Source organism: Meleagris gallopavo, chromosome 14 (assembly GCF_905368555.1).
Source record: "Meleagris gallopavo chromosome 14, MGAL_WU_HG_1.1, whole genome shotgun sequence".
Taxonomy (NCBI): Eukaryota; Metazoa; Chordata; class Aves; order Galliformes; family Phasianidae; genus Meleagris; species Meleagris gallopavo.
The window spans coordinates 8,609,851-8,624,964 of NC_139417.1; the positions used below are offsets into that span (position 1 = coordinate 8,609,851).

General features: G+C 35.9%; 1 protein-coding gene across 18 annotated transcripts in view; it reads left to right on the forward strand.

Moving 5' to 3' along the window:
• SLMAP (sarcolemma associated protein) overlaps nt 1–15,114 on the forward strand; it is a 79,065-nt gene that overhangs the window by 36,011 nt on the left and 27,940 nt on the right. For 6 of the 18 annotated variants that reach the window (XM_085235887.1, XM_085235886.1, XM_085235897.1 and 3 more), the window contains 10 exons: nt 577–613; nt 2,195–2,257; nt 3,136–3,231; nt 3,838–3,909; nt 4,680–4,820; nt 6,479–6,616; nt 7,725–7,893; nt 7,977–8,027; nt 8,596–8,646; nt 12,500–12,562. In XM_085235887.1, coding sequence (XP_085092013.1) covers nt 577–613; nt 2,195–2,257; nt 3,136–3,231; nt 3,838–3,909; nt 4,680–4,820; nt 6,479–6,616; nt 7,725–7,893; nt 7,977–8,027; nt 8,596–8,646; nt 12,500–12,562 — 881 coding nt within the window. The remainder of the gene's footprint in view (nt 1–576; nt 614–2,194; nt 2,258–3,135; nt 3,232–3,837; nt 3,910–4,679; nt 4,821–6,478; nt 6,617–7,724; nt 7,894–7,976; nt 8,028–8,595; nt 8,647–12,499; nt 12,563–15,114) is intronic. The other 12 variants (XM_085235891.1, XM_085235896.1, XM_085235888.1 and 9 more) reach the window with 6 other exon arrangements.

Genomic DNA, 15,114 nt, shown 5'->3' on the forward strand with positions numbered 1-15,114 from the left:
AAGCTTGCATGAAGCTTTATATTCTATTTCATGGAAAGCTAGATCTAAATAGAGCAGTATGGAAAATCTTCAGTGTAATTGCATCTGCTAATACAAAATGTTAGGAATGTGTGATAGGGAGTTTTGATTCCTGTTGAAAATGTGCAAGTGTACAAAGCTGTGGAAGTTGCCAAACTGTGTTACTCCATATGAATCTGTGAACAAGAGCACCAGATCAGATGCCTTCCTGGGAGTGCTGTTTTGTGCATGTAGGTTGGTGGAAGCCTTACTAAAATGGTTACATATCAAATATGGAAGTTAAATATCCAAAAAGAACTACTCAAAGTAAAAGTTGGTAAAATGTATTTTTAGAACACATCTTGGATTTATAGCTTGAAAATAGTTCTATATATCCAAAAATGTCCCCTAGCATAGTATTAACCATTCTTACATGCTTGCGTTGTAAATTCTTCAGTTTTATCACAAGAAGAAACTTCATTACGAGGCGTCTTGATGAAATGCACAGTGATTTGTGAACTGATATTCTGTAGCATAAATACTTTGTGTTTACTTTTTCTTTTTTTGTTTGTTTTCAAGTGTTATCCATGCTCCATTACCAAGTCCTGTTGATAAGGTAATTCAGTACTTTGTTGCTTTTTGCCTTACTCTACCCTGTGCTGTTTTCTGACTTGTTAAAAAGATGAAGTGAGCATGAAGTCCAGTTGCATTTAGCTATGTTTCCTACTGGACTGATTTGAGCTAGTTTTAATTTTTGAGTGGCATTTCTGTAGGGAAGGAACAGCAGCACCAAAATGTATATTTAAGATAGTTTGGCTTCATAGATGGAGTCTGGCATCTGAAACACGGCTTCAGAAAACCTAGTGCTATTGAGAGGGTTCAATTCCAGATACGGTCTGTGATTAACAGACATTGGGTACTGCATAATTTGATACTTGGTCTGTTCTGTGGGACCAAGAGTAGATCCTGTTTCATGGTTTGGTGTTCGGATGAGGTCTGTTGTCTTTTATCTTGCTCTCATGGGGGATTAGTTGCACGATGCAGGCTAGGAAGAGCTCTGGTATATTCCAAAGGAAGACTGTGAGACCTCTGCACTCCTGTTGTACAGATACAGCCAGATCTGTTCGCTGTAAAGTCAGTAAAGCGTGGCACAGTTGTTAAACTCAGTTTTGATACTGTAGGAATCCTCTCCAGAAGGTGTTAAAAGGTATTACTAGCCCGGGACAGGCGTCCATTATTTGATTGTCTAGCCTGTAAAACCAAAACAAACAGTAAAAGGATTGACTAAGGTTCAAATCAATCAACATTTTCAATGCAGAAAACAAAATTTTTAGAAATTAAGGAAGTCATCAGTCTCGTGGCACTTGCATTTAAGGCAGGGTTTCAGTCAGTGTATGTAGTGTGAGTGCATGGTGAGGGCAGAAGTTCTGCAGGGGACTGTAGTGTAGTTGTGTGGGAAATGATTTCTCAATGGTATCAGCGTAGTTAACAGTAACAACAAACCACCCCACCTTCTTAGCCCTAAATGCAGAATGGTTTCTGGCACTGAGACAAGTATAAAGTACGACTTGGCAAAACAACAGACTTTCTTAAGCCTGGCTGAGATGGGGCACTGAATAGTGTAATGTTCTTTAATTGAATTTGTATTAAAATTAAGTGAAGTGATGGTGCTGAAACACAGCAAGAACAATTATATGTTAAGGTATTGCAGGTAGTCCCCAGCTGTGAAATAAGGGCAAAGAGAATGGTGAAGGTGATGGAGTTAGGTCAGCAGAAAATGTGTGATGAAATCTTGAGCAGAAGGAGGCAAGGCACACTGAATTGGAATATGAGAAAATTGCCATTTCTGGACATACCACCCCTGTACCCCCAGTTTATATTTGTCCTTGGATTGAATGGCTTCACCTTTGTGTGCCTTGTTTTTTTGTCAGATTGTCTTTTGTTTGAGCTGAGGTGAAGCTGTTTACTATGTTTCAAAAGCTTGTAAAGGCATTAGCATGGTGTGGTCCTAGTCCACAGTGGTGGAGTTCTGTGTTAACATGAAGTAAAATGATATTAGGATAAAAATGATTGAAAACACCATTAGTTTGATAACAAATCTATCTTCCTGACTGGATTTAAATTATAAACTTTGCCTTATTTGAGTGAAATGGAAGATCCAGAAATGTTTAGATTCATAAATTCTTTTCTTTCTCAGGTTGCTGCTAACACGCCCAGTATGTATTCTCAGGAATTGTTTCAGCTTTCACAGTATCTACAGGTAATTTTTTTCATGGCAGCATTATCTTGATTAAATATTTAATCTTTGATTGATTAAAAAAAAAAAGTGTATTTTTGTCTTCCAGTTTGTAAGCAGGAACAAAGTACTTAACTACCTTATTCGATATTGAAACAGTGTAAAAGTGTTATAATTGAACATAACATAGCTCCATGTAAGCTTCTGGGGTTCTTAATGAGCAATATGAACTATGGCTTTCGTATAAGGTGAAATGGTAATGGTGATTTTTATTCCAATTAATTATGAGGTTTTTGAGACATATTAATTTTGGATACGTTTGCTGAAATAGCAGGAAGCAACTCAGGCAGATGCTTTTTCGTGAGAGGGCAAATCCAGAGCTATTACCAGTCTGTTCACTCTTGCATCCTGGAATTGTTAAAAATTCTTTGCTGACCCAAAATAAATTCAAACAAAAATAGCAGTTCTTGCATGGCATTTATTTTCTGTGACCTGATTTAGGGACTAGCAGCTCAGTGCACAGGAGCTGCCAAATCTGCCTTCTGGTGGGTACACCAATTTTATTGCTGAAATTAGTGACAAAAGTTCAGAGTGGGTATACTATTGAGAAGTCTTGGAATTGTGTACTGTGTATGCTCTGCATATGCACTATATGCTTGACAGATTAACATTTTCGGGAACCTGAGGTTGTAAGATAACATTTTCTAATGCAAATATCCAAATGAAGGTCTGGATGAATAAAATGGGATGGTTTTACTGAAGTTTTGAATATGTGACGGTGTGTGCTGCTCACACTTACTTTTTTCCTTTAAATTTGGCGTTATTTGGTATCTTTTCTATTGCTTCTGTTTTGGAGTTGCACTAGCAGAACTGACCAGTTGGCTCTCTTGGTCTCATCGTAGGAAGCCTTACATCGGGAACAAATGTTGGAACAGAAGCTGGCAACCCTTCAGCGACTACTTGCTGTTACACAAGAGGCTTCAGATACTAGTTGGCAGGTACCAGAAAGCATCCTTTCCCTTTATAGGCTGAAAAAATAGAAATTGTATCTATTGCTTTTTAGGTGACCTGGAAAACTAAAGAACAAAAAGCATTTTGTGGTTCTCAAACTGTGCAACAGACAGTGTTTAATAAGGTTAATGTACAAGTTGAAATAACTTTTAATGATACTTATTGATTATTTAATTAAGTAATTATTTAATTGATAGGACAAGTGGGAATGGTTTTAAACTGAGATGGGGAGATTTAGGTTAGATATTAGGAGGAAGTTTTTCAGCCAGAGGGTGGTGAGGCACTGGAAAGGGTACCCAAAGAGGTTGTGAATGCCCCATCCCTGCAGGCATCCAAGGCCAGGCTGGATGTGGCTCTGGGCAGCCTGGTCTGCTGGTTGGTGACCTGCACATAGCAGGGAGTTGAAACTGGATGATCTTTTTTTATGGTCCTTTTCAACCCAGGCCATTCTGTGATTCTATGATAAATAGAAAATACTGTGACTCTACAGCAGAAGCCTACTAGAACTACTGAAAACACAGTGTTCTGTTGAAATGGTTTATTTGTTTTGCCATGACTAATATTAATATGAGGTGAAACTTCTTCTCTTTCAGGCTTTAATAGATGAAGACAGGCTGCTATCAAGGTTAGAGGTTATGGGTAATCAGTTACAAGCATGTTCAAAGGTCAGTAATTCATTAGTAGAACTCCATACTAGAAAACTGAAAGATAGCTCTTCCAAAGTATTTTGAAATTAGACACTCAAGAAAGCAGTTTGAACACCAACTTCCTCATACGGGACTGTGCTATGTATTTCTGATAATCTGATTAGCTTGAAAATTGTAGGGCTGTTCTCTACTCTATGGAATCATTTTAAATTTAGATAAGTGGTTATCTATCAGTATTTTTTGAGCCCAAACTGGTTTTTCTTTTCGTATATAGAAAAGGAATTTGTCATCTGTGAGAAGCAACCAATCTGTCAGCCCTTTTTCCTTTTCAAATATGAATTTGAAAAAAGGCATTATAGATATGCTAATAAGTAAAAAGAATGCCCTGACTTGTGTGTTGTTCAAGCCATGTATGCCTTTTTTTTTTTTTTTTCCTTTCTCACGACTACCTAGATGATATATATATATTTTTTTGCAGGCTCTGTCTGAGATCTCTCAAATGGGACCTCAGAAAGTTTGGGTTTGTCTAACAGTAGGACTCCTAGGCTTGACACTATTTTGTGCCTCAAGAAATTACAGTTTTGCTATGATCAAAAAATTGCAGATGTATGCTGTCGTACAAACAGGTGGTTTATACCCAGATGTATCAAGAATCCTTGTTCCTGCAATGTTTTCTCATCTACCAGCAACTGTTGAACATTTTGGAATAGAACAGATTTTAGCACAATGTCACATATTTATCAGCAAAATATTAATTTATATTTTTTGTATTTCAATTGCATGTCCAGAATCAAACAGAAGACAGTATACGAAAAGAGCTTATAGCATTACAAGAAGACAAACACAACTATGAGACAACAGCCAAAGAGTCCCTGAGGCGGGTCCTACAGGAGAAAATTGAAGTGGTCAGAAAGCTGTCTGAAGTGGAGGTACTAATGTTTCTTAACTAGTTTGCTGGAAATACAGAAATACTTGCAACTGCTGCTACTTAGATCCATGTTTATTGCCTGTAGCAGGCCGTTGTCTGTCATATTGTGGCACTTGCAGTATATTAAACAGAGTTGTTTATTTCTTAGATGCTAATCTTACCCTTAAACTGTTAATGGGGGTCATTAAACTCTGCTTTTTTTCCCCCACTCTTGAAAAATAGTAAGCTTTCTTAACATACTTAGTATGTCTGGGAAATAAGTGAGGGTGAAAATAACACATGCTTTAGAAAAAATGCTATTAGACCTTGTTTAAATCATAAAAATTATGGAAATGTAAGTTTAACGGCTCAAAGCTTGCTTAAAAATGAGCTTTTCAGATTACAGTGTGTTGGATGCTTTCTTTAAATAGGATTTCTGTCCCTATGATAGCTCTCACTGCTATCTTTTCCACTGTCATTTTCACTTTCAATCCTTATTTGCTGTGATCAAGGTCAAGAAATGTCTGAGGACTTTATTATGTTCACGAAGTGTGTATGCACATCATGCTTTATAGGGAATGGAGTGCAGTTAGTGCTGTAGTAAGTAATCTTATGAGAGTCAAATACATCCTTGTATATTGTAATAGTTGTTGACAGGTTTGTTAATGGTTGGAGTTCTATGTTTGCTCCTAGCTTTCTCCTCCTTTCCAAGCCTTTGCTCTAACTCTTCCATTATTCTTTTTCCTTTTCAATTTAACTCTTAGTGGAGAAATATTAATTTAACCTCAGTATGGGGTTTCCTTGCATGCTCTGTAGCACATCCTTTCCCCTTCACAGACAAAAAAATATTTGCTCCTGGTTGGAACTTGTGCTTTAATTATTAAATAACATAGTGTGAAATGCAGTTAATTTTAATTTTGGTTAAATTGTGGTTTTGGACTATTTTGATGATGAGGAAAGAATACTGAGTTAGAGCTTGTTACCAAGAAACACAAGTACTTTTTTGTTTACTGTCTGTAATGTGATACAAGTAAGAAACAGATCTTGAGTAATGAGGAGGAAACTCTATATGCCATTTAGCTTTGCTGCTGGTCCCAGCTGATGCCGACTTGTCCTGGAGCATTCCTTGCCTCCTGAAGACCTAGCTGCCTCTTGAGTAAAGGGCATCTTAGCTGAGATGCTTGCACACATGATGGAGTTCCGAAAACAATCTAGAAAGCTTCCTTGGAGCCATCTGACTTAAGATAAATCTTTATTTTCAGGTGGATAAGAGGTGTGGTGAAGTAAGATAGCATAAAAAAATCTGTGAAGCTTCAAAAATTCATTTATAAATAACATAGAAGAGAATGAGGGAGATGAATTGCACATTTCAGTTCTTTATTCCCATCAGTCTTAATCATTTTCATAGACTAATTTGGCTTTGAGGCATGTTGGTTTTTTTTCCACATGCATGAAGCTTTCTTCACATAAGTTCTATTAAGTAGACTGTTGCAAAGGCTGGTGTTTTTACCAGTGCTTGTTTTGTTGTGTTTAGACTTGATGATTAGGAGCAAAGCACTTTGAAAACAAATATAATCAGTTGCATATATTGTTTTGAGGGGACACGTAGATCAGCTGTTATGTTTGGTGGTTTATCAGTCTCAAAGGTTGCATTTGTTCCATACAAATTCTCTCTTACAGCGGAGTTTAAGTAATACAGAAGATGAATGTACTCACCTGAAAGAAATGAATGAGCGGACTCAGGAAGAATTAAGAGAGTTAGCTAACAAGTACAATGGAGCTGTAAATGAAATTAAAGATCTTTCTGACAAGCTAAAGGTAACAACAGAACTTTATTAGACTTGTGTTGATGTTGTAATGCATGGAAAAAGATTTCATTTCTCAAGCAGCAATCAAGTAAAGGTTAAGAAATTAAGCAACGAGCAGAAAGAAAGATGTATATCACCTGTTATGTGCTATTTTCCTTTACATTTAACGTGCCTGAAAGTGTCATAATGAAATTGTTTAAAATTTCCCTTTTTCTTTCACTTCTAAAATTACAGTATTTTTGGAGCTGCAGTTTGTTTTTTGTATAAAATTCTGTAATTGATGAAATTTCACATTCTGCTGCTTTTATATAAATAACTTATTTGCATTTCACATTGCCCTTAGTGCAGGTTATAAGCACAAATGGCCAACCACTGTAAAATTACAGCTCAGCTCCTTGGTAGGAAGAAGCATGACGTCAGGTTTATTATTAAATCAAATTTCTAGTTATATTTTAATGTCCCGTATGCTGGAGAACAAAATGATGACAGTATGATAAAGCCTGTTCCCATAAAGATTCCCATTGAGATTAGCAGATGATATTGAGAAGGAAAGTGGTAGTGTTTTGTTTTTGAAACAGTTACATTTGTCCTGGATACAGGAATTTAGATTATTTTGGCTTTAGCTCAGCATGTCAGAAGACTTTTCTTTCCAAATTAAATGTTATGTTGCTGGTCTTAAGGTCCTTAGTTTCGCAACTAAGAATTAATCACTGTTGGTGATGAGTTTACACACAGAAGGATCAAAATTGAAGCTTATTAACCTAGCTTTGCAGGGAGGAGAATCTATGAAATGTATTATGAAATCCAACAAGGAAAAAGCTGTGGTTTTTAATAAAGTTAATCTGTGAACTGTGAATTCAGCTCATAAAGGCTTTGGAATTTGGCTGATGGTTTGAGATGGGAGTCTAGGTATTTCTAAGCTCTCCAGACCTGATAGTGTTCTGATGTTTTGAGATTCTTTTTAGCTGTAATTTTCCTATGGTGAGATTGTATTGTTTCTGTTTTCTCCATCTGGCTACCAAAGTAGCTTACTTTAGTACATTCAGTTATACAAAACAAGGACATCTACACCTCAGGATGTTAATTTTCATTTGTTTGGGGATTTTTCTTTTGAGCAGGTTGCAGAAGGAAAACAAGAAGAAATCCAACAGAAAGGACTGGCAGAGAAAAAGGAATTACAACATAAGATAGATGAAATGGAAGAAAGAGAACAAGAGCTTCAAGCAAAAATAGAAGCTTTGCAGGCTGATAATGACTTCACCAATGAGCGGCTAACTGCTTTACAAGGTCAGTCACTAGTGGGGGAAAAATTATTAATTTGTTATTCTTTTAATCTGTGAAATACCTTTTTCTTGGAATTCTGTTTACAGTACGGTTAGAACATCTTCAGGAGAAAACTCTTAAAGAACACAACAGCTTAGGTAGGTGTGATCAGTTTCTTGTTTAAAGCTGGTTTCCAGTTTATTCTCTTCAATTCCTTTTATTGTAATAATCCTGTAGTGTCGGTGTCTGGCAATAGGATGATGTATTTACAAGTGAGCCAGTACTTGCACTGTTTTACTGCTCGTTAACGATAGAAGAAATTTGTGCCTGCAGCAAAATGCCAGCAGAGGGCACTGCTGCTGTGCGTGTTCACCCTTCGGCTTTGTTGCTCAATTCAGAGCTTTTCTTGGTTCCCAGCCCCTTACCCACCACTCAGAAAAAGATACTAGTTTGTTGTCGTGTTCTTTTTTAAAAATATATATGTAATGGACAGTAATTCTTTGGATGACTGTAACTTTTGATGTTCTGATGATGAACACCCTGAAACATATCTGTCCTGTTGGAAAATGCATTAAATTTTGCCTGTTTTGTTTGATTAATCTAATCTAGATACTCAGAGGAAATATTATGAAAAACCATTTGCATTTCACAGTGCTGTATTTATAAAGAAACAAAATCCAAAACTTTTTGCTTGATTCTAGAAATAATACCCTTTCTTAATCCTAGGCATACAAGTTGATGACTTCATACCTAAAATTAATGGGAGCACACAAAAAGGTAGTGTATCTCGAGGCTACCTTTTGTCTTATGGTTGATGTTTGAAATTGAACAAATTCATTTTGTTCTCTAAAGTTTTACTTGGATTAATATCCCTTGAAAAAGAAATTGCCTGCTTCTCTGACAAGCTTTTTTGTTGTTGTTGCTTAGACTCTCAGTCTAGGTGTTTTTAGAAGGTTCTGTAAAATCCAAGGAGCCAAACTTGGAAGTTGACCTGTTTTAATTTTTTTAATTTTTTTTTTTCATGGATTTTTACTGGAATCAGTGGGAATCTTATGAATGGTGTCAATTTTGTGACACACAGTGGAAAACCCTCATTAACTATTTTCCTTTTTATTTTCCTTGCAAAACAGACTTATACCATTTTTCTATTAAATTGGTTATGGTAAGTAAAGTCAGCAAAAATTATATTTTTGCTGTCTATGATGTATGACAAATGCAAGTAAATCACATACTAGTAGTGGAAACTAACTTTAAAACTTCTTTAAAATTTACAAGAGTCTCTCTCTACCAAACAGGAACTAATACACACTAACTTTTTTTTCTTAAAGACAAAGTAGTTGAAGCTAGATTCTTTTTAACCAATGTCTTAACATACACTTGAGGTTTTTTAAAAATAAAATTGATTAAAAATCTGCCGATTTTTTTTCGTATAAGAAATGGTTTATATTCACTGAATTGTTCTGTTAGTTAAGATAGATTCGTTGTCTTCAGTTTATTTAAGGTACATCAATGAAAAATTTTCCTTGAACATCTCCTGTGTATAGTGAAGCCTCTGAGGACTCACAGTGGTATTAGGAGGGTTGGGACCCTTACACAGAGAACTCGTGGTTCCAACTACTACTTACAGTGTTTCAGGATGACTGTATATATTTTTTGAAGTGATTTAAAAGTTATCTGTGCTCTAATTTTTAGATATAGTTTATTTTCTTTGTACTATAAATGAAGAATTTCTTAATTTGGGAGAGTGCTATCAAAATGAAACCATGGCATAACCACGTGTCGATTTCTTATTTGGAGCAGGGGAGAGGTGTTAAATGCACTGGCAGGAACTGTATAAAAAAATCTGCTTAATCTAAGTGCTGGTTCTCCCTTTCTCTTAGTATTGTTCCATCTTGCTGTTGCGTAAGATTAGATTGGTAATACCATGCTTGATAGAATGGTTAAGAAATAAACATGTCTTTTTGTTTTTTAATTTTCTACCATGGGAAATAATTAACTTCTCTACCAGGCAAAACCGAGGCCCTGTGTAAAGACTGTGATTCTTCATTCTAATAATCGCATTCTAATCATGTGATCTGTAAGACTTTGTAAATTACATTGTTGGAAGTTTTTGGAAAATCCTGCAGTACTGTGAAAAAACCAGCCTGTGATGTCATACCAATTCTTTTAAGGTTTTTTCAAAATTTAAGAAGCAGTCCCTTTTTTATTTATTGTGAATCATGTAAGAGTAATCTGGGTGAATGCCCGAAAGCACATGTTCCATCTTCCCATGAGTAACAGGAGGTCAAGCACTTGTGTTAAGGAATGTTTGGAGGTTGTCTGCCACTTTCTTTTTCTTTGACATAGAACTGTTCATTCAAGTTGTTGTTATTTGTGTGTATGAAGTCTGTTACCTTTCTCTCTCATGTATCTACAATAATGTTATTTTATTCTATGGATTAGCTTAGATTTCCATATTTTGCATTGTACCACGTTCCTCTGCGCATCTTTGCTGCACCGAGCCCATCCACATTTCTCTGACTTCGTAGAGCTTGTTGGCCTGTGTTCTTTTCATGACAGAATGTGTTTGTCCGTATCCTCCTGTTCTGTATCCAGTCATCATACAACGACAGATGGACAGTAATTTTTTTTCTGCCAGATTTTGCTTTTTGCCTTCTTGAGAGCAGCAGGAAACAGTTACTGTGTTTTGCTGAGTAGTCTTGAGTTATTTTAGAACTTAGAATTTGGGGCTTATGATGTAGATTCAGCTGCTTCTGCAGTGAAGGAACTTGTGGATATTTTGTGTAAGGGAAAGACCTCATAGGTAAAGACAGAAATCAGAAATGCAAGAAGTGGTTTTGTTCCAAGTAGACTGTAAGGGGGAAAAATGGTTTCCTCTGTTTGTATATGATGATGCTATTGCCTTCCTTCATCACTGAGTGCTAATGACCAGAAAACTAGAAACAAGGTGTGTTTTTTTCCTTGAGATGTTGTTCATCTGCTGCAGAGGAAGAAGGTAAAACTGTATCAACTTGTCATATTTTGTGATGTTCCTTTTGTCTCCCTGTCTCTGAAAACTAAAGGTCCAGCTCAGGAGGTGTACTTCCAGATACACTTAAACTGTTGCAGCAACAAGGATCTTACATGAGTTCTTAATTTTACGGACTGCCACAGATTTAAAAACAAAACAAAAAAAGCAGTACTCTGAGTAGGGAAACTAAGAGCCATCTAATAGTACATCCAGAGTCATAACAAAGTGCTTTAAGGTGGTGATGCTTAGGTGTTCGTTTGCTCTCATTTCACAGACAGAAATTCTGATGCTGAAGAGAATACTTTCTCAGACATAAAGGTTGTTTAGAACTGAGTTGTTGCAGTAAGTTGTTCCACCACACCTGGTTTTCCTATTTCAATTCTTTGTGAGCCATATCTTGAATACAGAAAGGTACAAAAAAGCTTCTATACAGTCACTTGGAAAATATAAAAATAAATAATTCAAAGATGGAAAACAGATGTTACAATCATGGTGCTGTACTTTAAAAGCCTTGTCCTTACAAACTAGAAAAAATGACATTTACTTATTGAAGTGATTTTCAAATATGGTAGAGGTTAATATTACATCATTGCTCATAAGGGCCAGGCTGCTGATAGCTGAAGCTAATGATTGAGCACTTTTAAAAAGTAACACGCTTTGCTGGTTAGTGTACAGAATTAAAAAAGACAAAAAAAGCATTTTCTCCTTAGGTTGTTAGGCTCTTGAAGTCAAAGGATTTTGAGGTTCTTCAGAATGGAAGCATTAGCATCATTTTAGTTGAAGAGACACCAGGTTCTGATGGAGTTGGGAGCTGACCAAAGTCTCAGAGAAAGATTTGGGTAAAAATGAGAGTTGAGTCCAGTTTTAGAATCTTTACTTCAGCAACAGTTAAACATCTTTGCATTTCAAGGGGATATCTAATGTGGAAGAATAAACATAAAGACTAAAAAAAAGAACCCTAATAAATACCCTTTTAAAACTAAGAATGAAATGTCAGAGAATGTAGGTTAAATACATGCTCTGTATTTCTTCAGCACTTGGATTTGGTATTTGCTGGTTATTCATGTCTCATTCTGAATTTACAAGTGGGTACCAGTGGTGGTTCTTGAAGTTGTGTGTTTTAATTATGTATCATCTTATGGATTCTAAATTTATTATAATTTAAATACAGTTCATGTGTTAATCTTTGCCAAAATTCTGGTTGTTAATGGAAGTCTTTTGTCACCACCTAACGTGAAAGAGCAATACTGTAAATGCCAAATGCAGAATGTTTGGATTTTTGTAATTTGTTCCTATTAAATTTGTCTTAACAAGATGTAATTAGCTTCTACTGAGGTAAGCAGCTTTTTGTTGTGAGAAGCTCATAGATTTTAGTATTTAAAAGCACTTTTTTGCAAATGCAGTCAAAAAGCACTTTTTCTGATCAGATCAAAAGAGTAATCTGCTAATGCCATCCAGACATTATTCCAAACAGGTGTTGTCTGCTTGTGTAGTAACCCAGACCTCAACAGCTAACTGTAAATATGCAGTGACAAATATTGTTCATATACCTTTCACATTTTTTGTTGCATCAACCTGAAAATAAGCAGATGTAAACTGAAGTGTTTCTTTCTTTACTAGAGCACTTTCTTTCAAAGAGTGGAAGGGACTGCACTTTTATTCATCAGTTCATAGAATGTCAGAGTGAGTACAAGAGTGTTCATCACATTCACTTTAAAAACAATGGAAAACTCAGACAAGGTGGATAAAACCCAGAATTTGTCACTACTATTCAGTACGTCTGTAGTAGCATTGAAATGAGGCATTGTGGTATTAAGCAGATGCCTGTAGTAGCAAAAGGAAATGTTTGCTTTGGAGGTATCTTTGTTGTGGAAACGATGATCACATTGTCTTTTCATACATTTAGTCATTCTTTTCCTCTGCCCAGTAACAGGGTGGTAATGTTGCCACCTGATGTTTAAAGCAGTCTAAGTTTTCATCTGTGTTACAAATTAAGAAGCTGAAAGCCTAACCAGTGGCATTTTAAGCAAACAGCATGGGTTGGAGTGGGCCAGAGATGAGGTAATGATCCCTCTTCTCAGTTTTACTGTGTAATTTATCTGATATTTGAATGTTTTAACATATTTTTCTAATTAGTGGTTACGAAGAACAAAAAGGAAAACTTTAAGACTTGAATTTTTATGTGGAAATTCAGGAGCTTCTTTTAATGAAAATAGATTGTAATTATGTGATGCCAGTCTTTAGAAAGATTTATTGCTCTGGAATGAGAAACTTGTTTTTCAAAGCAAATGGGTTTTGAAAATGAGTAATGAAGCAGTGCAGCCTGTGTATCCGTAATTAAAGAAAGGTTTCAGGTGTTAATATGTGCTGTCCGATTGGAGAGAGATGCTATGAGGATAGAAAGTGCAGTTTAACTGCAGAGAAAACCCTTGGTAGCATAAAGAATTCTTCCACTTCAGATACATAATTCCTATAAACTTACGTTAAAAATAAGACGATTCCTTTTTGACGTTGGGCTCTTTCTCCTTTCATTTTCAATAGGGAAATTCTAACAATTTTAAAATTCAGAGAAGTCTCATGAATCCTCTTTATTCATTACATGAAGAGAACTGAAGTTCAAAGTTTGATTATTTTTTTGGTCTACACTGAAAAAAGGGTACTCTGAGTGATGTTCAGATATGAACTGGTTGACTGTTCTCATTGTTTGGGCATTAGCAAAACTTGTAGCAGCACCAGCTTTGCAAAGTAAATGTCAGCAGTCTTGTTGCTATGGAGAAGGAGAAGCCACCATCAAAATTTAGTAAAAGATTTTAACGTGCAATTGAAGTAGTAAAATATATTAACTTTCTAACTTTAGCATTCTGCACTTTTGTGACAGTGTAGGCTTTTACTGCTACGTATGAGAGATTTACATTCAGCAGCTCATGTGTTTGTTGTTGGACTAAAAGTTTACCTTTCTCAAATCCACGTATATTTAGACAGGCCCCACAAAATCATGAAGTTAAAAAACTTTTGGGTCTATTATTTTAATTCTGTTTGTGAAAGCTATCCTCTTAGTTAGTCCTGCTGCTGCAGCAGTGAAGGTTGGTAGCTAATGGGGTCATCAGAGTCTAAGATAGGCTGCAAATATTGAATTGTAGGACAATATCACAGAGATTGGCAGTATTGAGGAAGAATGCATAGTTAGCTATACTAAGCTTCCTCCTCCTAATGCTTATGTATTCCTTAGGAAAGGACCAGGTTTATTAATAAGATAACATTCTGAAATTGGAGTTGCATATTTAAGTAGTCTTATGTAAATTTGAAACGATAGGATTTGCAAACCATAAGAGAAATCTAAGAAGAAAAGAGAAGCATGATGCAGTTTGTTGAGAAAGTTCTGACTTCTGCTATGTAAAGAAGAGAGTATGCATGTCTAGTTGTGGGGAAGAAGCAGTTAAATCAGAAAAACATGAGCAGCAGAATGAAGAAAAATGCCTTGAGTCAAGGAAATAGAAGTATGTAAGGTAGCATGAGAAGGGGAATTAAATGACCAAATAATCTAATATTCTGTATAAACAACTGCCACAGACATACAAGGCAATTGAAAGTGCATATCAGTTGACAGCAGTCAGATGTCTCAAGATACTCCAGCTAAGTTGGTATTTCAGTAGGGAAGAAACAGCAGGACTCCTAAAATCGTAGTTGCAGTGCAGCACTGGTGCTTATCTTCATAGAAACTGGCTTTTTCATTTTTGTTTTGTTTGAGTTTTCTTAATAGAGCAGACCTTGCAACATGGTCCAGTAACTTTCCTTGCTCTGCAAAATCTGAAATGTTATGAAATGATGCACTGAATGGTCTGAGAAGTGTGCTACTTTCTGATCATTACATCCAGTCACTTGCTGCTCGTTTCATAACTTCTTTCAGTAATCACTGGTGAAATCCTGTGATGTCAATAGCAAAAAAATAAAAGCTACCTTCTTCTAATTAGTACAGGGCATGAGTTATTGCCAAACGTGGTTATGATTAATAGACAGGAGAGTCAGTGCTGTGCCAACTTCCTATATTTTGCTCCTATTTTTCTCCTTGGGACCTTATTTTTTTCCATTTGATGATTTTACATTTATGATTTTAAATGCAAGTTAATCTTTTGCCATTTTACTAAGTCCACTCTTGCACTTTTAAAATTCTGTTTCTTTTTATTATTCTACTTCTATAAAACAGAGTAGGTATTTAATAGATTGAGTGGCTGCTC